The sequence below is a fragment of the Eleutherodactylus coqui genome, chromosome 10, assembly GCF_035609145.1.
Source record: "Eleutherodactylus coqui strain aEleCoq1 chromosome 10, aEleCoq1.hap1, whole genome shotgun sequence".
In the NCBI taxonomy this organism is placed as follows: domain Eukaryota; kingdom Metazoa; phylum Chordata; class Amphibia; order Anura; family Eleutherodactylidae; genus Eleutherodactylus; species Eleutherodactylus coqui.
Window position 1 is genome coordinate 37,691,443 of NC_089846.1, and position 27,066 is coordinate 37,718,508.

At 43.5% G+C, this 27,066-nt stretch overlaps 1 protein-coding gene across 1 annotated transcript in view; it reads left to right on the forward strand.

The window, feature by feature from the left end:
- Positions 1–449: 449 nt before the first annotated feature.
- Positions 450–27,066, forward strand: part of PTGS1 (prostaglandin-endoperoxide synthase 1) — a 73,279-nt gene continuing 46,662 nt past the window's right edge. Inside the window, exons 1-2 of the mRNA XM_066580828.1 lie at positions 450–555; positions 636–704. Coding sequence (XP_066436925.1) covers positions 549–555; positions 636–704 — 76 coding nt within the window. The 5' untranslated portion in view covers positions 450–548. The remainder of the gene's footprint in view (positions 556–635; positions 705–27,066) is intronic.

Sequence of the window (27,066 nt, forward strand, 5' to 3'; positions counted from 1 at the left end):
CACTGTCTTATTTTTGGGGAAACACGGTAGTAAATTAATGACAACATTAAAAAAACCTATATTAGGGAGAATGCACACAGGTGGATTTGAATTGCGGAATCCGGAGTGGGCTCCATTTTTGCGTGGATTTCGCAATGGAAGTCAATGGAAGCCGTCCGAACCGCGGCCCTTAGGCAAACGACATTGTGGAAAAGGTGGCAGATTCCGTGTCATTGCTTGGCGATGAAGCTGGAAAAGCAGAAATTAAAAAATTACACATGAGGATTCAAGCCAGCAGGTACGCGCAGACGCTGCTGCCAGGGACGGCATACAGAATCCATCTCCGCTGTGTGCATGCCGCCTTGGTGTATCAAACATATATTATTGTGTCTTGCAGGAACTGAATGTATGAAAGCATTCTCTCTTCCAGGCTAGTTTTGCCAGTCCTACTTGCTTCAGGAGGAAGGTCTGGAAGCCAGCGGAGGAGTGGTTAGATCTCGTCTGCAGCTACAAGTGTGAGGTGTTGCACAGTGGTTGCTCTTTATGAAGGATATAACATAACTGTGGAGATGGCTGGTAAGTCTCTCCAGTGTCCCTATTGATTATTCTGGATACACGTATCTATCTGCTTCATGTGGACTCTTTCTGTATTCCAGGAGGATACTTGTTTCTGCTCTTAGTAATCATTCTGAATGTTTCCTCTTCATTCCAAACCTCCAACACAGGTTAGTAAAAAGTTTTTTCTTTCTGGTTTCCTCCAAAGGGTTAATTGGCTCTAGAGTAGGCGAGTGCTTGAGAGATGGAAATTAGACTGTGAGCTCTACTAGCGTCAGGGAGTGATGAGTGCATAGTCCCTACAATGCTGAGGAATACTTTGGCGCTATTATAGATAGCAGGAACTGACAACTGCACAGATCATTCCGTAACAAAGAAGTGTTGTAACTTGCCCGCTGCTGCAATAAAACGTGAAAGTCCTTAGTAACTTTCCCCCCCTTTTTAGTGTGTTACATAATATCATGGTTTGTCTTGCCTTGTTACATTTCAGTTATAAGGACTTACTATAATGTTTCCCGTTAAGTGGTTTAAGTGGAAACTTTTGAAACCGATGTCTTTTCTTTTTAATCCCCCCCCCATTTCACTCACTTTTTGTGATCTGCCGAGTCAACTATGTTTTTCAAGTAGGAAAATCGCTGGATAATAGTCTGTGGACATATTACATGTACATGCAGGTAGAACGTCTCTGCATATACACCGTGTAAAGCAAGGTTTATTATGTGTAGATACTGTATTTTTATATATATATATAATATATATATATAGTTAACCTTGAACACGTATTAAACTGTAGAGGTACGGAAAGGGGTGTATTTCTGCGGCCACCTGTGTGATCTTTACTCTCTCCTATTCTTTGTGTTTTTGAAGAACTAGAATGACATTTAGAACACAAATGTTTGGCAATGGCTCAATTCACATCTGCGTTGGGACTTCAGTTACAATTCTGTCTCTTTGCTCTGTCTTTGGAGCACATATATGGAATTAAAACTAAAACAAACTGATACATCCCCCCCCCCCCCCAAAGCGCGTATATACAGATCCATAATACTGAATTGTAAGGCTGGGTTCACACAGGGCGGATTTGCCGCGGTTTTGCCGCGGCAAAACAGCCCGCGGCGGCTAATCTTGGGATTAGCCAGCCATGTGGACGAGATTTCTCAGAAACCTCGTCCACACGGGACGGCTTATCCACTGCAGTAAGTCAGGCTGAAACCACGGCTGCGGCCGCCGCAGCCGCGGTTTCAAAAGAAGCAGCATGTCTATTTACCTTTTCTTTTTTGTTTATTTTCGTCGCGGCCGCGCTCTCCTCTATGGGAGCGCCGGCCCCAACGGAAAAGCAAGCGGCCGGGCCGCTTCAAAGCCGCCGCGGCTTAAACCACGGCGGTTCTCTCGGCGGAAATCTCGCGTTTTTTGCTGCGGCCAAACCGTGAGATTTCCGACGGGAATACGGCAAGTGTGAACCCAGCCTAAGATGCTTTTCCTAACTACCTTATTTTGGAAAACCTTTGAACTTTTCATCATTCAAGACTTAAAGGGGTTGTCTCGCGGCAGCAAGTGGGGTTATACACTTCTGTATGGCCATATTAATGCACTTTGTAATATACATCGTGCATTAAATATGAGCCATACAGAAGTTATTCACTTACCTGCTCCGTTGCTAGCGTCCCCGTTGCCATGGTTCCGTCTAACTTCGGTGTCTTCTTGCTTTTTTAGACGCGCTTGCGCAGATGCATCTTCTCCCTTCGGCTGGTCTTGGAAGCATCGGCGTTTTGGCTCCGCCCCCTTTTCGCGTCATCGCGTAGCTCCGCCCCCGTCATGTGCCGATTCCAGCCAATCAGGAGGCTGGAACCGGCACACGTCATGGGGCGGAGCTACGCGATGATGCGTACAAGGGGCGGAGCCAAAACGCCGATGCTTCCAAGACCAGCCGAAGGGAGAAGATGCATCTGCGCAAGCGCGTCTAAAAAAGCAAGAAGACACCGAAGTTAGACGGAACCATGGCAACGGGGACGCTAGCAACGGAGCAGGTAAGTGAATAACTTCTGTATGGCTCATATTTAATGCACGATGTATATTACAAAGTGCATTAATATGGCCATACAGAAGTGTATAACCCCACTTGCTGCCGCGAGACAACCCCTTTAAGAAGGACACTAACTTTTCACACAACTTGTACTTTTGTGTCTCATTAATCTTGTAATATTTTCTTTTGTTTTTTTCATTTTGTTTTGCTACTGAAAATAAAGATTGAAGTGCAACCTCTCTGCAGTCCACTGCCTGCTGTTAGGCATTCAGCTTCTCTAGTAACTGGGGCATTTGGACTTCTTCTTCTTAGCTGTTGTGGAGGGGCTGTCTTCACAGGCTCACATTGCATGCTGTTAGATGCTCTCTGATCTGCAGTCAGTGTGTACAGTCTCTGCTTCTCCTGGTTAAGCTGATTTGTGCAGTTAACCTGAATGATCATTCAGTGTAAATGCCTGCATCCAATGAATGGCGAATGAGAATTTGTTTGCTTATCGTTAGCCATTTAGTTTACGCAGGTATAAAAACTGAATGATGATCTCCTTTATTTACTGTGAATGGAGTAGGGCCAGAACATTCTCCAGTCCACTTCGCCTCCATTGACTGATGATCCTCCTGCGTAAAAGCACAGGATTAATTATTGCTGGGACGACTGTTGGGCATCTGCCCTCAACAGTTGTCCCGTGTAAGAGGGCCCTTAGTCTTGTGTTTGTATGGTCACAGCATGGATTCCATAGATGGATATAGATTTTATATTTCCATGCAAACGCATAAGACCTAGTACAGCAGCTAATAAATGATGTTGTGAGGATCTATAAATTATGGCTCTCTGGTAATATGAGTTATGGGATCTTTTGGCCTTAGGTGATGCAATTCCAATAAATTATCTGGCTTCTGTCCTGTTGGTGTTCAGGTTTCCCTCCGGGGCTTGTAAACGGATTCCAAAAATATTTGTGTAATTATTGTGTTTGTCATGAATCGGTCACAGGAATGCGAATCGCCACATACCATAGTCCGAAGGTTACTGCATGTCATGTCCTCCATGTCACAGGAGCGCCCACCCCTCACTACAGGAGAGTAATGTCTCAGTTTCATTGAATGAGGGAAGTGTTGTGACTCTGACATGTCCGGACTAATGCAAACCTGATAGTTCAACATGCCGATTCTATTCCTTCCCCCAATCCCAATAGCTACCCAACAAATGTTGGCCTAGCATCACAATCGGCAGGATTGGCCAACCTTAGTCTAATGCACATAGCCATTGCTGCAATGAGAGTCTAGAACATCAAGTCTATGTAACTTGGAAAAAAACATGCCTCAGGACTAGTGATGAGCAAGCATACTCGCTAAGGGCAATTGCTCGAGCGATCATTGCCCTTAGCGAGTACCTGCCCGCTCGAGACAAAAGGTTCGGGTGCCGGCGGCGGGCAGGGAGCTGCGGAGGAGTGCGGGGAGGAACGGAGGGGAGATCTCTCTCTCCCTCTCTCCCCCCCCCCCCCCCCCCCCACTCTCCCCTGCTGACTGTTGCTACTCACGGCTCCCCCGCGCTGGCACCCGAACCTTTTGTCTCGAGCGGGCAGCTACTCGCTAAGGGCAATGCTCGCTCGAGCAATTACTCTTAGCGAGTATACTCGCTCATCTCTACTCAGGACACTTTCAGGTTTACGTTCGGGATTCCATTTACCTTCTTCAGTTATGGGAGCAGGATAATGGGATCTCTGCCAAAACAGATCACTTATGACTGAATCAAGTGGTGCTGAACAGATCCCACTGATTATAATTGGGTCCGTCTGGCTTCTGTCCAGGAGTTCCTGGTGGTTTGTGCCAGAGGCTCCGTATGGATGTGACTGTGGCCTTTAGAGTAGATGTTATAAACCTGTATATGCGGTTAGTAGTAAGAACTGACACATTCCAAAACTGTACATAGGAAATCCCATGGTGTAGCAGAAAGGTGATTTGGACATCAATAGAGGGTTCTTTCCAGTTAAAGTAGTCAAATTATATGCATTGCCCTACCGCCCCCCTCCCAGCCCCATTTAGATACTATAAGGACAAGGTTATAAACCATTTTAACCATATGTCCATAAAGATCAATCTAGAGAGGCAGCACTTGTTAACACAAATGGCGCATTGTGAGAACAGACTTTACAGCATTGTAGTACATTGTGGATAAAGGGAACCTGTTGCCAGTTGTGAGCCCTATAAACTAAGTTATGGTGCTCATACGGCCAGTTCCCTGGAGTCCAGGGAGGTATTTTTATACTTACCTGGCTCCGTAATCCTGTGCTGTCACCCCTGAAAGGCAACCCCAATTATTGCCTGCATGCCGTGTACATGCACTGCCATAGGATTCAATGGTAGTGTGTGCAGCTGGTGGCCCGACTGAACAATCCATGAAGAAATGTCTTCCCGGATGCCAGGGAACTTGCGCTATGAGCGCCATAACTTAGTTTAAGGTGCTCATACCTGATGATTGGTTCCCTTTTAAAGGGGTTGTCTTGTTACTCGACAACATGCTCATTTTAGCGCCCCCTGTGCTAAAATAAGAGGAGCAGTACTTGCCTGTTCTCTGCCAACACGATTCAGTGATGCAGCCACGGTGTGCGTTGGGACCAATATCCCCGAAAGTCAGATGGCCTCTGCAGCGTGAGGTTCCTGAACTCCAACAACATGGCGCTCAGGATGTGAGTACTGATGCAAATAGAATGAGTGGTGATGCTGCAGCGGTCACCTGATCCAATGTCCTCATCTGTCACAGCAAACACTGGGAGTACAGCAAGGCTGCAGTACTGGATTGTGATGGCAGGGAGCAGGTAAGTGGGTGATTGATATATTATCTGCAGTTCTTCTCTTCTGCCCCCCGATCAATCAGCGTGTGAAATGTTGCCAGTCCTTCCAATAGTTTTCAATGGCAAAAATCGCATTGCACTTGCGTGGGAGTGCGAAGGTTTTTTCTTTTTTTTTTGGCCATATGAAATAATGGGTGATTCCAAAAATGGCATGTACAGTGATCTTTCAATTTTACAGCATCACTTGTGTGAATAATTGCATTGAAACGTGCTAACGTGCATGAATTCCATCCATATCGCCATCGGACGGATCTCACGAGTGACACCCTTGTGGATACATCCTTGGGCCGGCCTCACACAATCTGAATCCTATTGCAGAATCCGTGGCTGGCGTCCGTGTGGAGGATCCACGGCAAATCACAGGCATTGAAAGTTATATACTTTTAGCTTTTTTCTTCACACTCATTCACAAATTACGTATTCCGCGAGCGGAGGAAAAATCGCAACATGCTCTATTTTGCTGCGGACTTTTGGCGGACGGTCTCCATTGAAGTCAATTAACATTGTGGATGGGTTGCGGTCATAGGAAATACAAATATTAAAAATAAAACTCTGTACTGCGACAGGGGGGTCGCTGGCCAGGGTCACAGCCAGATTCCATTGCGGGATCCTGCATGCGGAATCCAACCTAGTCGTGTGCAGCCAGCTCCCCCCAGCTCATGTAGCTGCCCCAGACACCGCACCTCCGCATATCCTTTACGGGCCAATCACAGTTCAACGTTAAACATACTACAGTACAAATGCAATGATGCAATTATAATTGCTACCACAAGGTGGCACTGGTGCTCTATAACGTTAACTTTTTTTTTCCCTTATAGAACCAATTTGCCCCACAATTTAAGGGGTCTGTGATGGTATCCTGCTACATGCTGGTCAGGTGAGCAGCTTTGGCCAATTGAAGCAGGTACAGTGCATTTGTAACACTACCAATGCACTGTGGGAATTAGATAGTCTGAAGACTGTCAGCTGTCTTGGATGGCTAAAAATGGGACCTCGGATTGGAGGGATTGCAGAGAACTGCAGGTAATATCTCACTCTCCTCCTCTGCTTAAAGGGGTTGTTCAAGTATTAGAAAAAAAGTCAATGGTAGCTCATGCTATAAAATAATAAAGGAATCCATACTTATATATGAGGACCTCAAATGAGCTGGGGGTAACCTTAACAATTATGGTCTTTATCATTGTATTACAGAGGGTATGATGCACTTTTGGCCTGACCATACATGGTCTCATAGTATGTAAGGCTGATAAAAAAGACATACGTCTATACAGTTCAGCCTATTGCCTACCAATGTTGATCCAGAACAAGGCAAAAAACTCTAATGCGTTAGAAGCCAATCTTCCTCATTTTGGGGGAAAACAAACTTCCTTTCTGACTCCAATCTGGCAGTCAGAATAATCCCTGGATCCCCTGACCCTTCTGAAGTAATCAGTCATATAACATGTAATATAATTACACTCCAGAAAGGTGTCCAGGCCCCTCTTGTACTCCTTTATGGAGTTCTTCATCACCACGTCCTCAGGCCGATAGTTCCATAGTCACACTGCTCTTACAGTAAAGAACCATCTTTTATGTTGGTGTAAAAACCTTCTTTCCTCTAGACATAGAGGGCGCCGTCTTGTTACAGTCATAGTCCTCAGTATAAGTAGATGATGGGAGAGATCTTTGTATTGTCCCCTGATATATTTCTTCATAGTTATTAGGTCGCCCCTCAGCCCTCTAGCTTAGGAAAAAAATATTTTGATAACCTCTCTGGTTATTACAGTCCGCCCCCTTCCATTTATTACTTTAATTGCCGCCTTTGAACACGTTCAAGCTCTAATATGTTCTTCTTGAATACTAGTCCTCAAAACTGTACACAATATACACAAAAACGGTGACTTGTAAAAAGGAAGAACTGTTGTCATGTGTCCTTGGACCTCTTTTGATGCGCCCAATGATCCTATTTGCTACCTGACATTGATTGCTCCAGTTAAGCTTTCAGTTACCTAAAATCCCCAAGTCCTTTTCCATGTCAATTTTGCCCAGTGGTTTCCCATTTAGTGTGTAATGGTGACATGTATTTCCTCTGCCCGTGTGCATAACTTCAGCTAAACATCAGTTACTACTTTTCTGCCTCCAACGTATCCAGATCCTCTTCCAATCTCTTTGCGTCCTCTCGTTTTCATTACTTTGCATAGTTTTGTATCATCTGCAAATTTACTGTACAATCCCTATTTGAGGTTAATAGATATATTAAAAATGGGTCCCAAAGTTGCCCCCTGTGGTACCACTAGTAATGGTGACCCAATCAGAGTATGTACCGTTTATAATTCCTGTCTGCTTTCTATCACTGACCAGTTACCCCCTTACACACATTCTCACCCAGACCAAGCATTCTCATCTTGTAGAACAACCTTTTATGTGGCACAGTATTAAACGCTTTGGATCAGTCCAGATACACAAGATCCAGTGACTCTCTATGGTCCAGTCTAGAACTTACCTCCTCGAAGAAGCTGATCAGGTTGGTTTGATGGTAGTAATCTCTCATAAACTCATGCTGGTACGGAGTTATACAACTATTTTCCTTGAGGTACTCCAGGATAGCATCTCTTAGAAACCCTACAAACATTTTACCCACAATAGGTGTCAGACTTACCGGCCTGCAATTTCTGAGCTCACTTTTTGGCCTCTTAAATATAATAAACGGTAAATTTATTTATATATTATATACAGTGGAGATAAGGCTTAGAGGTATACACAACAGACAGGATCTAAAATAAAACAAGGAGGAAATACAAGAAAGATACCAGATTTGGGATGTTTGGCCAAAGGTTCTGATTGTGCAGAGCCACTGGAAGCAAATGGGAAAGTCATTACACTGTGGTGTATCTTTGAAGGTCTGACAAATGGGTCTCCCTGAGGCCCTAGTTTTTAAAGTTTTTCCAGAACACCCCTCCCCCTGCCCCCTCTGAAGTCATTCAGAGAAGGATGGGGTAAATGCATACGTACTTGTGAAAAACCATAATTCTCCATTTCTGCCATATCCCCGCAGGAGATCCTCTGATCAGGAGTATATGGTATATTTCCTTTCTTGATTCATCTACTCAGTGATATCAAACGTGACACATAAATTATTACCAGGAATGCGGATATGCCATTTGGGGGTGTTGCGGGGCCCGCAACTCAATGAGTGTAGATGCGTTTTAGTCAGCTCACCTACCTGATTCTGAAAATATAATTCATATTGGGCTAATACCTTCACATGACCAGTAATCCTTTATTAAAAGATTTTTCCCTAATTTGAATTTTGGAGCCGGAGTGTGTGAGATACTAGCTCCTAGGTGAATGATTTTCCTTAGACTTCATTAACAAGTAAATGGTCACACACTTTGGTATCCTCATGCTAATTCTAAACCACAGGGACAGGTGGGGAGAAGAAAGGAAGGGGGTTATTTACATCATAGCCAGTTGCCTTTCTAAATGCGTATTTTCAGAAGGCCACAGACTTGAATGGGTTTATACAGCAGGTACATAATGAATGCTGAATATAGGTCTAAAGACTAACACATACTGCCAAAATGGCTGAAGGCCTACCAGTCTCTATCACACATATAGGAATGTGAAACACTGAATGGCTAGTGAGCAAGTACTGCAAGAGTCTCATTGAGAATCATACAGTCTAAACAGGTTGCCCAAGCGTGGATGAGTTGGTGATGACTTCACCAGCTCAGGCAAACGAGACTCGTCCTGTGTATGAAGAATGCTGGATTGAACTCGGCGAACCCCGAGCTTCGATAAGGTACAAGCATTATTGTGAAGAAATACAGCCTAATGAAACAAGAGAAGCTGGAATCACCAAAAATGACTGATTAAGTTGCTGGTAGAGCTACAAAACAGCTCCCCGGGCTTGTGGGACACCAATTGGAGATACTTTGGATTTTGCAAGTACTGTGATAGTTCTGGTAAAATTGGCAGTAACCTGCTGCTAAATGTTCAGTAAACCACTAGTTTTCATAAGTTCTCTGCCTCTGATTTGTTTGTCCTGTCCTGGGCACCTTGGTCACCTAACACAATCACCCAGGGTGTCTGGATGCTGTTGACATGCTGGGTTGATCTGTATCAACTCCTGTGCTTGGCTCAATAAACTCCGTCAAAACTGCCTGGCACAGCTTTTGGGATTCCTGGTATGTATATAGATGTAGCCTTTGTTTTAGATGCCTTTTCCTGCATTGGAAATGAGTTCTGAGGGCAGAATCTCTCATAAGTGGCTATAATTTAGATTTTTTTTACATTGATGGCCTAGGCCATACGTGAAATACAAAGCCCACGAGCCAGATCTGACCCGCAACCTCATGTTAGGTTGCTGCATGGCCAGCAGGTCACATAACAGGCATTCTACTCACCCAGGCTACAGTAGCAGTCTGGCGGCAGTGTGAAGTCTGGACGCTGAGACAATGCAGAATAATTTTGCTTTTAAAGGGATTGTCCATTTTGTAAACTATTAATGGCCTATCCTTAGTACATCAGTACGAGGAGTCCAACACTCAGGGCCCTGCCAAATAACTGTTTTTCCAGGCCTGTGTGCTCATGCACTGACCTAATTTCTGCAGGAAGAAGACAATACTGTTGTCATTGCAATGGCCAAGCTTGATGCTGCAGGAGAAGTTCCCATTCACTTAATTGCCTGCAATACCTAGTCTGACAACTGCACTAAGAATGGAGCTGTCTGCTTCCTGCACAAATGCATCAGCCCAGAAAACAGCTGATTGGAAGTGTCCGAGGTGACAGACCCCTGCCTATCTATTTTTGGCGGCCAATCCTTAGAATGGGCCATCCGTAGTTTACAACTAGACAACCCCTTTAAAGTCAAGGTTTCTTAACATTTGTGAAATATTGGTTCTCTGGCTAGAGAGGAGCTGACTGTAGTGTTCTTCAATGGGATTATTGACCATACAAATAAATTGACTACCCTGCTGTCTCTACTTTCTCACATCTGCTCCAGGTTATGGAAAACCGTTTCTCTGAGGGGCAATATAATTAACTGCCAGCAGATTAGTATCTTCTGCCTACTAACCCTCCATCTGTTACTTCTTGAAAATTGTTATATGGCTCCAATAAAAAGATATATTTATTTATGGCTTTCAAGGGAGCAGTAGGAATGCCTTATATTACACTTCTCTAGCTTTTAGCACAAGTGTAAGACCTCCAATACCTCAGCTTCAATAAGGAAACCACAAATGTCAATGTAAGACTGTCAACAATGTGTTGAGTAAATGTTTTACAAGCTGGGACCAGACTACTCAAGGAGGAGTTCATGTGAGGGCGATGGGAAATAGTAAAACAGATACTTAACATTCTCTATCCTCAGGAACACCTATATACATAAGGGACGTGTGTGTACAGTATAATATATGATGGCACCAATTAGGACAGAGGGTGATATTGGTCTGTTAGGATTGTGCAATATACTAGGAATGTATATTTGGCACAGTATGGTACTATTTGACTGGAAATCTGCTGTCCCCATCCTAAAACCTTCCCCTTGACCTGACCAGAAAAAACATCTGTTTTTGTTCTACAGTAAAGACCTTGTTGACATAACCACCCAAAATTGAAGTGAACAATGACCTTAGTGGGGTGATTCTTGCCAAAAAAAGGCCAATATACACAGAAGCTGGGGAATCGAAAATCTGGTCTAGATGGAGATGGTGGTCGCAAAGAAGAGGTCTTTTGGCGAGGTTTCACTGTATGTAATATTGGGTTAGTTTTTGCAAACTGTATACAAAAAATTGACATTAAACCAGAAAAATTAGATGATCGGTGCTAAATAGTGATGAGCGAAGTTTTCAAATGTTTGATTCGGTCGGTTCGCTGAACGTTTTGAAAAAGGTTCAGTTCATTCCAGATTAGTTCAAACCAAACCAGAAGTTCACCAAAAACTGGTGTAGAGCGCTGTCTAGGAGGCGGCAAAGCCCTGTATACCAAAAAGTGTTCTACAAGGCTTTGAAGGCAGTGTTCAGGACTAGTGTTGAGCGAGCCAAGCCAGTAGAATCCTGTTTCGGGTAGAACATTGCTGAAGGCAAAAGCCGACCTGAAACGGGGCTCTGTTTGGTTCCCTCAAGACTAATAAGGGCTACATTATCATATTCTCTAGTTTATTAAAATGAATACATAGGTGTATTATGAGCTCCATTATCTTGGTGTGCAGCAGAAATGCTATGATTCAACAAGCATATAATGGAGTAGGGTAGGGGGAAGGGACTTGTTATTTGTATAGCGCCAACTTATTCCACAGCGTTTTCAGGAAATTTATTTATCACCCCCCCCCCCCCCCCCCAGTAAGCTGGATACTTATTTTACCGACCTCGGAAGGATGGAAGGCTGAGTCAACCTTGAGCTGGCTACGTGAACCATTCAGGGATTGAACCCGCAACCTTCAGGTCATGAGCAAGAGCTTAGGACTGCATTATTTGAAAAAATTACAATTAAGAATTGAAGCCACGATGTTGGGGGACGCCTTCCACCACTTTCAGACCAGCGTATGTATGCGCCCATAACAGGGACAACTGTCTTGGCCTGAATGCAGAAATCTATGATGCTGTGAGTTTGGGTCAGTAGACCTGTCATCGGGCTAGGATACTTACCCGTATTTTCGGCACATAAAAGCGCCTGTGATATGTTTGACTGAAACTAGCCATAAGGGATGTTCTCACAAGGTGAACACTTAAAGCGCTAAATGGTGTGAAAATGCTGCAGATTTTCAACCTTTTGCATGCTGGGCAAATTGGTTGCAATTTGCAGATTTTCAAATGTGAGCAACAATTTTCACGTGTGATCCTGCAATAATCCCACTGATATAAATATCAGCAAGTGATCTATTTAATATGAAATCCCATACCTTCCCTAAAGGAAATCCACTAAAAGCTGCCAACAGACATTGTGTTGACATTCTAAGGTCTATGGAGGATGCTGGTGGAAGTGCGGATCAGACAAGTTAGACTTTCCCTGACCCTACTTTCGCCAGAAATAAGCGGCTGCCAAAACCTCTGGGTACAGTTATATGCAGTAAGATGCGGTTTGGCTGATTTTGGGTGTCAGGACTAGTAGCTGGGGGGTTGGATCATGATTTGATGGTGTAGCTACCGAGTATGTACATCCTGCGGACGCTGTACAGAGGCATGAATCTGAACTGGAAGTGCTCACGGAAATGCAACAAAGCTCAAAACGGCTAAAAGGGCAAAAAGCCCCACTAGAGAGCCAGCCTGCCCCTAATGGGATAATCAAACAAACCATTCATACATTTTATACCTCATCCAAATTTAAATGGCTCCAGAAAAATGTTAAAAACTGATGCTTTTCAAATTCTGTGCCATTTGGCCAGTATTTTTTAATCATGCGCCTTCAAAAAAAAATCTAAATGGGTTAAGAATTCAGAGGGGTGGGTCGAAGGCAATTACATAACTTCTGGGAGGGGTTTCATTTTCATGGTGGTCATGAAGCAGTAAAAATGTTAGCTTTAGGCCTTAGTCAGACGGGCGATTTTTCGCGCGATTTGCGGATCGCATGACGGATGCGCATCCGCAAATCGCGTGACCGGTGCGCGCAAGTCGCCCGCAAATCGCCCGAAAATCTGCTCCTAGCCGCGTTTCATTAGAAACGGGCCAGTGCTGTCCAGCGCATTGCATTCAATGGAGACGGCAATACAGCCGTCTCCATTGAAAGCAATGCGCTGCGGGCGAGCCCGGGATGAATTGTCAGTGAGGGGTTAAATATATAAGCCCTTCCCTGCAATCCATCCTAAAATGTGTTAAAATAAAAAAAAATTGTATACTCACCTTCTGCCGGCAGCCGGAAGGTAGTGTGAGTCAGACCTGCCCCCTGATTGGCTCAGCGCTGAGCCAATCAGAGGCATGCCTCTCAGAAATCTCGTCCACACGGGACGGCTAATCCGCTGCAGTAAATCCGGGTGAAACCGGCAGCTTGTCTGTTTACAGTCGGTTTTTTGTTTATTTATGTTACGGCCGTGCTCTCCTCTATGGGAGTGCCGGCCGCAACGGAAAAGCATGCGGCCGGACCGCTTCAAAGCCGCCGCGGCTTAAACCGCGGCGGTTCTCCCGGCGGAAATCTGGTGTTTTTGCTGCGGCCAAACCGCGAGATTTCCGACGAAAATACGCCCCGTGTGAACCCTGCCTAAAGGTGCCCTATTTAGCAAGCGCTGAATTTGGAAGACATGTCAGTTTATATTTTAATATGATACAAATAGTTAGTGGAGCTTCGGAAGAATACAAAGTTGGAGGAATGTGGACATACTAGTATATATAGTATATATTTCAACTGCTTTATTGAAAGGTACTCATGAAACAAAGAAGGACGCGTTTCGATTCAGTCAAATCTTGTTCACTTTTTTGCTCTGAGTGGAAGGCTGGGATATTAGTGGGGCTTTTTTGCTCTTTCAGTAGTTTGTTACTTTAATTGGGGTAATTTCCTTCCCCCGACTTTTTTTACCTTTTTCATGTTATCTTAGGTCTATGAAATGGGCTGATCTGGAGGATTTAAAGTCATGTAATGTAGTCTTTGGTCAACCTTAAAATACCTTTTCCACAACCCTATTAGGCCATCAGAGCAGAGACCTGCTGAGACCTGGTTCCCTCTTTGGACGCTCCTATCCATGTATTCCATGGTCAGCCATTCATTTAAGTTGCTGTATAATAAGTTGCGGTCACCACTCTTGTACAAGGTGTGTGACCAAGCCAGTGTTCTTACAACATACCCATCAGACAAGGAAAAGAGGGTGTGCTAGAAGCCCAGTCTGTAAAAACCATACCGCAACAAAGGTATCTTTGGTATTCCTTGGGTTTATTTATGGAAGCACTAAACAACCACAAAATAAACACAAAGACACAAAAATGCAGACACTACTTGGAGGTACACACCCTGATAAGTGCAACTTCCTACATTCCCTAAATCCCACTATAGCAAAATAGACAGATACATAGAGATGTACTAAACAATGAAGTAAATATTACAATAAATATATATATGGAAATTTGTGTCCTACAATGAATATATGTATGAATTAGATGATCAACCCAAACAATCCATCAGAAAGGCATCATTACCACTAGCCCAAGAAAATAATGGGGAGGGGTTGTAAAGTAAAGTTGGTGTCCTATTCAAAGTAATAACCTAATTTCAGGGTATTGCAAGCATATTACTTCAAGTAGGACGCAAACTTCATGTGTGGTAATGGTGGAGCTTAGGGCCCTTTTTAGACAAGCTGATTATTGTTTAAACGATGTATATGCGATAAGTAGTCAGTGAGCAGCAACACGAGCGTCTTCAGTAAAAGTGCATCCAACTGATGCTTCTTTATTTACTCCATGACACAGACAACGTTTCAACCCACGCAGAAAGACCCCTGCGTGGGTTGAAACGTTGTCTGTGTGTCATGGAGTAAATAAAGAAGCATCAGTTGGATGCACTTTTACTGAAGACGCTCGTGTTGCTGCTCACTGACTACTTATCGCAAATACATGGATTGATTGGAATCATTGGAGTCTGCTTCCCTCTCTGGTGAAGCTTTGCAACATTCAGAAATCTCCCACTGATGTGGTGAACCTGGTAGTGCAGCTGCAACTATTTTCTATTGTTTAAACGAGTGAGTGAACGATCCAGCTCATTGTTTCGTGCGCTCTGTTTAGACAGGCAGATATATTGTTGGCTTGTTGAAACGAGAATCATTCAGTCTCTCATTCACTGTCTAAAACCAGCTGTAAAAACCAATGATAACACTGGATCACAGAAACAAAATGTCTATTTGGCTTTTTCATGTGTCCTATGATAAACAGAGTGTGTAGAGTCCAAATCTGTAGTCGGATTTTACCTAAGACGTCGGGTTCTGAAGTTATATACAGCATCATTGGCTATTCAGACAAATACGAGAAAGTCATTTTTATGTTTATCAGTACATAACTAGATTGTGCTTCAAAACTGTCAGATCACAAGAACTTTTCACATTACCAAACGTGTAAATAAAAAGTTGACTTGAGTCATTACACAATGCACATACACGGTTCTAAAGTGCGTTAGCACTTGTGAGTCTGTTGTTGACCGCTGCAGAAACCAGCAGTAGTCGCCATCATGTTGGGGTTGAAGTGGCCTTGCTATCTTCTTTCCATGGTTTTAATATCTTGGTGGAATCTTGCCCCATGTTCATCACTCATGTCATCCAAATTTGTAGGGAAAGGATCCAGATTAGAGAGTAAGAAATCAATTTTAAGTGACATTCGGCAGCCGCGTTGCTGATCCACTGCTAACCTGTTGCTTACAAGTTCAGAATATATAAGAAAGCAGTATTGTCAACTAGAAGCTTGCGCTTGGCCCATCTCGCATTCTATAGGCCTAACAACTGCTGACATCAGCTTACCGACATGCCCAGATGGGCCCGGATGCTGCAGGAACCCGCTGCTGCCAGGATGGGTTGCACACGAGGCTCTGGAAGGCATTATGCAAGTAACTGGGCAGCAATTATAATGTTGCCATGCATCAGAACATGGACTAATTACCAAGCTGTTGCCAAACTGTAGTTGGCCTATAACGTAAGATCAAGACGTGTTGGGCAAATTGTGACTTCAGATTCGGCGCACTCTATTTCATGTAAATAACATGCTTTACTCCCAGTAGCAAAATCTTTATTAGTGTAGGCAAATGAACCAATGATTATTTTTATGCCTGCTTTAAAATGGATGACCGAAACTGACCAATTCTCATTAGTTGTTCAGTCATCTGCTTTAGACAGAATGTGTTTCAGTTCCTGTTACACTCAGGGGGAAGTTACAGCTCTGTATAGCTAAAGGGCTGCTAGCCTGAGGTCCGAACCAATTCTGGGACCGTCACAGGTCTGACGGAGGAGGATACACTCCAGACCCCATGGGCGGGGTAGTGACGGTGGCCCTGTTGGTTTGTCAACCCTGAATTATGGACTTTGTATGCAGTGTATGATATACCTGTGTGCTGTGGAATAAAAGTGGCAGGCGCCAGATTTAAAGAAACACGAGTTTCTGGAGCTGCTTCTACACATGTGGTCCTGTTTCCTGATGTTGAGGTCAGCGAGCCACAAGCGAGTAAACCCTCTTGCCACATTGTAATATATCTATATCATTGTATAATGCATTTTGTATGTATCTGTCTATTTTTGATATAGTGGGGTTTGGGGAACATAGGAAGTTGCACTAATCCGGGTGTGTACTCCTTTGTATGCACCTCTGTGCTTGGTGTTTCTGTTCTTTGGTTGCTTAGTGCTTCAATAAATAAATACACTTGTTATGGTTTTAGGAGCTGGTTTTACATCACACACCTTTTTCTTGTATTGCGGTTACTTAAATCAGCAGCGTGTAATACTAGATTCCCCGTGCAGTAGCTCCAGGGAAAATGTATGGTCAAACAAACCATTCTTGTTCCAGGAGACTAATCCACCACAGCTGCCGTCAGAAACAACCCGTTAACAGGACAGCTGTATTACAGGGATGGCAGAAATCCGAGGATGAGATTCCAAGCTGGAAAAAGGAATCGGGAAGAATAGATTAATAGATTCCATCCATATCCTATAGAATTTGATTTAAAACGTCCACTAATCTGCATTGGCTCAAATAAGGCTTCTATTATTTACCTCTGTAGAGTATGTTAAACCATTTTTCCTCGTGTGCAGTACTGGTACTTAACCCTTTAAGGACTAGGGTGTATCAGTCCAAAAGGACCAGACACTTTTTTATGGATTTTAACCATATGATGGTTCTAATGCCCTTTTTTTTTTTTTCTTCAGCTATCAATTATTTTATAAACTTTTTTTCCCCCGTGACATGACAATTTTTTTTATATATATTTCACTGAATTTCTTTTCCATTTTTTTAGCCTAATTACGGGTAAAAAGCGAAATTGTAATTTTTATTTTGGTGTAAACCAGAGACGTAACTTGAAGATTCTGGGCCCCAATACAAAACCTGTAACAGGGCCCCCAACTATAATGGTTTATTCATACTTCTAGGCACCCTATATGGAGAAGAGGCCTTATGGGCACCCTAAGGGTCCTGAGCCCGGAAGCAACTGCCTCCCCTATAGTTGCGCGCCTGGTGGAAGGGGGCTCCTGGCAGTCACGTGATCGCTGTGTCGAAAAGCAGAAGTAACCCTTCCACTTTCTCTCTTCACTACATAATGCTCATTAAGTGCTATGTAGCCTGTAAGAGAGAAGACAAAAGCAATTAAAAACCGCTTCTGCCTTCTCCTCCAGGTCCTTGGCTGTCACTAACAGCCGAGGACCTGACCAGCTACATTGCAGAAACAGATGCTTTAATCACGTCTTGTATTTTTACTATCCCCCTGGGATTAAACTCTAGGACCAAGTGCTGTAAATTTACGGTGCTTGGTCCTTGGTTAATATTATGCAATGTATAAAAAGCATTTTACTAATGTGGTATATCTTCTTTGAGAATGCTTGAAGGGTGCATTCACACATCGCTGATTTTGCTCCAGATTAGTGAAGTAAGATACAATTACCTTCCCCACCATTTTTTCTCTTCCTCCTACTTTGCTGCAGATTTTGTAAGATGTTGCTTCAGATTTCACCTCTATTTGAATTCAATTGAAAGAGTGACATCTTCTGCAAATCAGCGACATGTGAGCACATCTGTAGACTGTTCATAGGAGCCAGCCGCTGAAAGGGAGAATTCACACGGCAGGTTTGCTGGATACACTTCTGCAACTGAAAATCAGTTCTGTTTGGGATCGTTTTGACAGTAAACTCTGACATCTGCAAGCCCCATTCAGATGAATGGAACAGTCGCAATCCGTTCCACAAATCTGCCACATGTGAATTTATCCAGAAAGTATTACATAACTAAACCATTAAATATCAGTCTACAGTATTACTGCTTATAGACTGATTGTCCTGAGATGACAGTGAGGAAAGATTTGGTATTACTTGGGGGCATATTGAGTGCAAGGTAGCACAATACTAAAAGTACTTATCCTTTATTAACTGGTCCACTACATTTGTAGTGTGTGTCATCCACTATTCTTCATGTAAACTTACAACATATGGGATCAACCATAACACCTCTAACAAAAAAAATTAAGAATTGCAGAACATGTATAAATTCCTCTCTTGTTGATAACTGCAGAAATTCAGCAGTTATCAACAAGTGAGTAATTTTATAAATATTCTGCAAATTTTTATGCACATTCAGCAATGTTTTATCCCTTTAAGTGATGGTTCTTGACAGTTTGTCACCGAGGCAGAAAAGTTCCCAATGTACCAATGAATCAAATCACCGCTGGGAACCACTAAATGTAAAACTTAGCTTTTAAAGCAAAGTTTTACATTTAGTGGTTCCCATCGGTGATTTGGGTCTTGACAGGGTTAACAAGCCTTATGGCTAGAGATGAGTGAGCATACTCGCTAAGGCAAACTACTGATGTCTTTCTGGAGAGGAAGGATATAAATCTTAGGTTAATTGTTAATCCGGGTATACAGGCAGGTAGGAACTATTAGGGGTTGATCCAGGGATCAGTCTGATTGCCATTAGGGAGTCAGGAAGGAACTTTTTCCCCAAAAGGGCTAATTGGCTTGTGCTCTTGGTTTTTTTTTGCCTTCCTCTGGATCAACACAGGAGGATAGACAGGCTGGACTAGATGGACATGGTCTTCATTCGGCCTAACGAACTATGTTACTATGTTACTCGAGCGAGTAGTGCCTTATTCGAGTACCTGCCCGCTCGTCTCTAAAGATTCGGCTGCCGGCGCGGGTGACAGGTGAGTTGGGGCGGTGAGCAGGGAGGAGCGGGAGTGAGAGAGAGATGCTCCTCCTCGCTCCCCCCCCGCCACTCCCCGCCGGCACCCGAATCTTTAGAGACGAGCAGGCAGGTACTGTCATAAGGCACTACTCGCTTGAGTAGTTTGCCTTAGCGAGTATGCTTGCTCATCTCTACTCATGGCTGGTTTTAAGTTGTTGAATGGGTAATAAGACAAGAATGGTGCCCCATCTATCAAGCACTTCTATCATGTCCTGTGGTTATATCATAAATTCTCAATATAGAAGCTCTTTCTGTATCCTCCATGACTTGTATAAAGTCCTGCACATGTCAACTAACCGTGGCTGGCTATAACTACCCTATCAGATGCTTATGGAGTATCTTACGGATATTTCGTTAATTGCTGATGGGAATACCCCATAGTGTACACTATATCATTACTCCCCTTTGTAGTTGGTTTGTTAGAGCTTCTCCTATGTTTTGTTTCATTGTTAAAAGGTAACTCTTAGTATGCAAAACCTACCGATTCCCATAATTTACTGAATTTCCTTCTGTCTTATCAAAGAGTTAATTTTTGTCAGTGACCCACTTGAGTCTAGCGCATTTTCTTGTAATACCAGACCTTTTACTAAAGTGTCTGGTTTACAAACCAGGGAGCTCATCTAAATATTGCGCAGACCTTGGCATGCATTTCCTATCGGTTAGGTTAGCATTACTTTCCATTCTGAAATGCAAAATGCCAAATATCCCCTCTGTTGCACATCACCGCAGTAAGTCTGATGTACTTGCACTATGCTAGGCAGCGGTCCCAGTCTTCTGAAATTCTAAGCATTTGCCAAAAAATTAATTTTGTCTTAATTGTGCATCCAGGAAACACAATAATCTGTCTACTTATAAACCAATGTCTGTCTTCTCTCCACTAAAGAGATCAAGAAAAGATTACAATTGCCATAAATATAAAGTAGCCAAAACAGTGTTCTTCCAGTCCTGGGATACAGCTGGAAGTAAATCCCCATGACAGTTCAGATGACTCTGCAGATGTTTAACCCCTTAGTGTAGTCCAATATGCCTTTTTACTGACCTCTTTAATGGGCTTTTAACCTGTACATACATCTTTTTAAGGTGGTTGCTTAGCTGACTGACAGCCAGGCTCCTGCTCTAACTGCCATATGTAGAGATGCCTCAGATCCTAGCAGTTTAACCCCTTCCATTCCACAATCCAATAGCAACTACAGTATTTAAACAGATGACAGAGGAATCCTTATGTCATCCATTGATGACCCATAATGTGATTACAAAGTATTAATGGGTTCCCATGACCGCTGGAAACTTAACAAGGGCCTCCATGTCTGATATGGAACTCGACCTATTAGACCCTGCCTCTGGCAGATTCTAACGGGCTGTTGCAGGCTTAGTATGCACTACATAAGTAATGGTTAGATCGCTAGGATAGTACGCGACATCTTAAAGTTCCCTTGAGGCTGGTTTTACACGGGCGATTTTTCTCGTGATGTGACAGTTCTACAAGTCACATGTATGTGAAGCTCATGCTTTCCAGGGGGTTCTTTCACATGAGCGATGTTTTGTAGCCCACTACATTGGCAGAATTCAAAATCGCGGTATGCTCTATACAGATGCGATTTGCTGTTTTGTAGCCCATGTATCCCTATGGAGCCTTGTTTTGTGTTGCACAGCACGAAAACGCGTTTTTTGTGCGGTGCAATGCAACTTCTACAGTAGGAAATCCTACTGTTTCCCCTAAAATTCCCAACTGCATGAAAAAAAACCAAACCTCCCCTAAGAGGCGCTGTCCATCTCCAACGCAAGTCTCCTCTGCATCTCTGGCACGTGTTTGAAGTCCTCCGGCATTGCTTCCTGATCAGTAGTTTGAAAAATCCTGCCTCCAGGAAGTGCTGCCCCTGATTGGTGCTTGAGCGCTGGCTCAGCCAATCGCAGCCATTCATTGAATGGCTGTGATTGGTTCATCGAGCACTCACTCTGGTTGGCTTAGCCTGTGCTCGATGAATGCCTTTGATTAGCTCTGAATGCCTCTGGTTGGCTGAGCCAGCGGTCGAGAACTAATCATTGTAGCGCTTTCTGGAGGAGAGGTTTTTCAAACTCCTGGCCAGGAAGCAATGCCAGAGGACTTCAAACAAGTGCCAGAGATGCAAAACATGGACCAAAACATGGCGTCCAAAAATTCAATAAAGTGTGATTTAAGATTTTAAAAAAAATATATATAATTTTTTTTTTTTTCTTCACATGTTGTGCATTTGCTGTGGAGTTTCCATTGTGGCTAGTCCGCTGAATTTCTAAAAAAATTCCATCTGAAGGGGTCAAATTCACGGGATGAATTGATAAGCTGTGGATTTTAAAATTCACAGCACAAGTCAAGTTATGCTGACTTTTTTCTTCTGCAGGGTGGATTGGATTTCATACAATTCTGTCCACAATGTTTCTACTATAGATACTAATTTTCTGCAGCTAATTCCACTGTGTAAAATCCGCAGCATTTCCAACCTGTATGAACAAGCCATTTAAAGGGATTGCTCAAGTTGTAGCTCCTGTGTAAAATCTATTTATCATGCAGTAACACAACAAATAGACATTTACTCACTTCTCCCGCGCCGCTGCTCCAGGTCTCCCTTCTGGTGTAATGTTTACAGGCTGCCCCAGCCGGTTTACGGGATGTCACAGGCGCCGCAAGCAATGACAGAGCTTGTTGCTAGCCCGTAAACCAGGCAAGACTGCGGGCTGTAAACTAGCAAGGAGCGGAGGACCGAGCAGTGGTGCGGAAGAGAGGAGTGTAAGCCTAGAACAGGAATTTTTGGGTAGTGAAAAACTTTTTGCTTTTTTTTTTTTTTTTTGTTCAGTAGTTTCGATTTTATAGGAAAGGTAATTAAAAAAAGACTTGACTAGCTAATATGTTCCTCAATAATATAGGGGGAGAACATATACAACATTCCATTCTAGGTTCAGAGTGCTAGTTCTTGTATTTAATATGCGAGCACTCTGTTTTTCATGCACATCAAAGGAAGGTAGCCCAATTGACGTAATTTAAAACTCCCACTGGGGTCAGTTGGTGCATAAAAACAATGGAGCACACACTCATGCCATGGGAGTGCATTTTGTTTTTAGTTTTTGGCCTTCTTTGTAAACCCATTGACTTAAATAGGTGACTTTGGTGAAAATACCCCAAAACAGGACATCCTGAAATTTGCATTTTACTTTTTTTTTTTTTCCTCTTCTCTTTCTGAACATGGACCATTGGTCTGTGAAATTAGAAATCGTATGTGTGAACGACTGCATTCATTTTAATGGGTTGGAATTCTGTTCAAGTTCTTGCAGTTACAAACTCGGACATTAAACTCACCCATGTGAAGAGACCCTAGAGGGTAAACCCAGAGTAGTGCCAAAAGTTATATGGATGGTACGGAGAGCCTGCTCAATTACTCAACTGCAGTCTTTTAGGCCCCAGATCTAAGGGCGGATTAAGACAAGCGTGGCTTTGTCCCCTTATACGGCTGTGATCACGGCAGTATAGCGGGACATAACAAAACCACTGATCTCTATGGGATTTTAGTGGTTTTGTTTCCACCACGTCATACAAGTCACGGCTGGAAAAAGATAGGACCTGCCCTATTTTTCCTGCATGTAGTTAAACTACGTGCGGGGAAGATCGGGAGGCACCTGTCTTCCCGCGGTAATGTTCAAACTCTTGCGCTCTGGTGAGGAGTTTGAACTGCCGCCGAAGGGTAAGGGATTCGCCTCGTTCAGGCGAAACTACGCCCCATGTCGGTGAGTGTAGTTGTGCCTATGGCAGTGAAAATAAAGCCCTAAGACCACTGAGAGATTCAAAATGAATGAAGACTTAACATTTTCGGTTGCATTCACATGTTGCTAATTTGGTGTGGATTTTGGTGCAAATCTGCAGCAGCCTTCCCTCATTTAAAAGGTGAAATCTGATGCAGATCTGCACCAAATCGGCTACATGTGAACACAACAGTAATCTGGGCCATATGCAGAATCCGCTTGCTGATATCCTAGTCATATGCGTGTGACTATGTACTCATGCAGGCAGTCATGCACAGTACACCTTTTTTTGTTTCCTGCGCGGTCGCTTAGCGATGGTGCGGGTACCCACAGCCCATACACAATGTAATTGCATATGGGCTGCCGGTATATCTGCAGCCACAGAGCACAATAGGCTCTTTTGCAGATATTTGTGTTAAAATAGAACATGCTGCGTTCTATTTTCCACAAGCGGATGATGCAATTCCGACCCAGCAATGTGAGCGGAACTGTTATGCATTTGATTAAACAGCGTATTACCGCGGATCTTACGATTGTGGAATCCGCAAATGTGAGACAGGCCTTAGTGAGTTTAGACTTGTACATCACAATATGAACATGGACCAATGAGAATACTTGCAAAAACTGATAATATCCCTAAAATGTAGTGCCTAGTGCTGCTGTTCATCCGTAATCTGGCTTCCACCCATTATACTAAATGTTCCTGCCATGCTGTCTAATCTGAACGAAGAGTCTTCATAATGGCCACAGATGCTAGTGACATGGATGTGGAGTTGGTCGGGGTTGGCCTCTTATGTGCACATAGCGGAATCATAAACTCTCATGGTGGCATGAAGCCAGAAGTCCATATATTGGCAATCCTTATTGCAAATCCTGTATAATCTATATGTATCAAAACATGATACTCTAATTTCAGACTTTTGGGCCGTGTACTGCAGAGCAACACTTCGTGGCACTTACTATTCTGTTTTTAATGCTGTGCTGTAATCTGGTGTGAACTTCTGGAAAAGTCATCCAGTTGATGAAGGACTTATTGGCAGTTATGGGTAAATAATAGGGATGGTATTTTCTGACGCCATATTCTTTTCCTGTTGCTCTCTGCAGTGATGTTTAGTGCAATGTGAATGCCAGGAACGTGACCTAAATCCACTTTATTCCGTGCAAGTTTTAATCTGAGTTGGTACAAATGGGCTGAATCATTTTTACAGATTTGCATGTGTTACAAGGTCGGTCATTATTAACCATATGCTCGCACTCAATGGGCCAGCTAGTTCTGACGGGTCATTCTGATTACTATCTGCCAACCACATTCTCAATAGCTGTGATACTGAGAAACGACTTGCAGATCACCTAAAATTGGATTGAAAATGGTCTTCCAGAGGAGTGGTCTTGGTAAGGATGATGGCCATTTTACATAGGAATTAGTGGAGTTGAACTGGTCTGGATAAAGGGGTGGTTTTTTAGAATGGCTTGGCTGTAATTGGTTGTCACGGTTATGGTCATTTCTACAACAAATTACATAATTAATGAACAGTTGGACAGTTATGCACCTTCTAATGTTGGGAATTTTGAGGATAACTGCCAAATCTATGTGCTAAATATACAATAGGGGCTCTAAAGACATGAAAACACCTGGGCCACAATGGAGCAGTATCCCCCCCCCCCCCCCCCCCCGAAACAGACCCTTGAACCTATAGAGACAATGTGCTCATCATACCTAGAAATATTGCATACAGTAACTGAATAAAGCTACCACACCGGCAAGGTAAGACTGGCCTAAACACTGCCAGAGGATTCCTGAGTTGACTTGGGCTCTTACACTATGCCGGGCTACTGGGGTCCTTCAGAAGACAACCACAGCTTGAGGTATCTGGTGTCAGTCACTGATCACAAGAGTCTCTATTTGCTGCAGGTTGATTCACATGTGTGTAAAAAAACACTCGTGAAAAAAACGAAAAACTAGCAAAAAGGAGTATTTGGAATTAAATGAAATTTATTGTAAAGTTGATATAAGTGATTACAATATCAAAGCAAAAGGAGAATTTATTGCTGAAAACTGAACTATTGAAGGAAGGCTCAAGTACCCCGCGTGTTACATGTAGATTTTGCTGTTGATCTGCACCACATCTTTGCCATTCGCCTCAGTCAACAGGCTAGGTATACCCCTGAGTGTGGTAGTAGATTTACATGCCGCGGGGCCCTTCTTTGACAGTTTTTAGTGTTTTTTGCAGCTTTGTGATGTTTTTACTTATATTGAACTATTTGATTTTAATACCTTACCGATGTATCCAGACCCTCAGCCAGCTTCTTTCCTTGTATGTATTCATTATAATTGGAAACTGTAGTGGAAACACAAGATGACAACTGTAAATTCATTATTTTTCGTTCTGGAAGCCTATACCGGGCAGGGGATATTCTACACTATATAGACATGGCTATGCAAACCGTTTCTCTAACAATCAAGTCTCTGTGGAAGGGGCTGCACTCTTCCTGGAAATTGTATTAGTATATGGATCCTTTTTCTTTCTCACTATTAAGCCCCATGCATTGCAGCGGCCATAAAGGAAGCGCCTGTCTCCAATATAACAATCCACAGGGAGGGGATAAACAAAAGTAAATAGTAACGACATTGAAAAACAAACTTTTTCTCTCCTGCAGTCTTGCATAAAAGTGATACATTCTAACTGTATTGAGTGTAATAGTACAAAAACAACTAGAAAAGTAGCTGCTATTCTGTGACATGTTGGAATCAGAAAGCTCAAACTCATAAGGAATAATATAAAAGTAAGGTACAGTACTAACTAGAGATGAGCAAGTATACTCGCTAAAGGCAATTGCTCGAGCGAGCATTGCCTTTAGCGAGTACCTGCCCGCTCGAGACCAAAGGTTTGGGTGCCGGTGCGGGGGAGCAGTGAGTAGCGGCAGTCAGCAGGAGGCAGCGGGGGGGGGGGGGGGGGGGGGGGGGGGGGGAGGGGAAGAGAGAGAGAGATCTCCCCTCCGTTCCGTCCCGCTTTCCCCCGCAGCTCCCAGCCCGCCGCCGCACCCGAACCTTTGGTCTCGAGCGGGCAGGTACTCGCTAAGGGCAATGCTCGCTCGAGCAATTGCCTTTAGCGAGTATACTCGCTCATCTCTAGTACTAACCAACATTCATCCACACGCAGTCTGAGACTTTAATACAAAGACATTACAAGTGTGAATAATATTGTGGTGCCCAATAGTAAGGGCTTGGTCCCTCAAGGGGAACCGGTCAACCGTTTTTAGTAAAGTAACTTAATAGTAGCGGTGCAATTACAAAGACTGTCTCTCCAACACTGGTATGCTTTTAGCCACATTCAATCAAAGACCGTGTATTTGGGCTGTGTAAAAGTCCTGCCCTGCTTGTAAGTGAGGCCGAGTGGTCCAGTGGTGGAGAGGACTAAGCCGCTGCCAGGCACTTCTAGCTGCAGTATATCTCCTCTTAACATTCCCTATTATAGGAGAGGTGAGACACCCCCATATCCATTAGAGACTTGGCTAAACCCAACAAAATCAGCTAGTGCAGCCAACTTTCCCCTTTGTGTTATGGGTACCCTTTTTAAAGGCTTTTCCAACTTAAGATTTAACAGCTGGGCATGGTATAAAGTAGCAAGAGACAAACCTTACATCACTTCAGCCCCTCTGTAGAAACAGCTGAGTGGCTTCGGCTCCTGGTATGTATGTCTAGCAAAAGTTAAGTAACTGCTGCAAGCAATCGGAGGCCGCAGGTCACCATCCCGAACCCCTGCATCATGACACCCAGAATGTGAGTGCTGATGCCAAGTGAACAGGTGGTGATGCTGCATCCTCTTGCTGCTGCGGACACCTGCCGTCCGCCGGATGTACATACTGACAGCTGGATCCACTCAGCTGTTTCCTAATGAGGCTGAAGAGAGTTAAGAATTGCCTATTTTGTTGTTTTCATGCCATGCCCAGCTGTTAAAGTGGATTTCCCACCAATCAAAACATTTTAATGGTTTAATGTATAAATCTGCAATGATGCACCTACGGAAGTCTTTAGGTGTGTGTGTGTGTGTGTGTGTGTG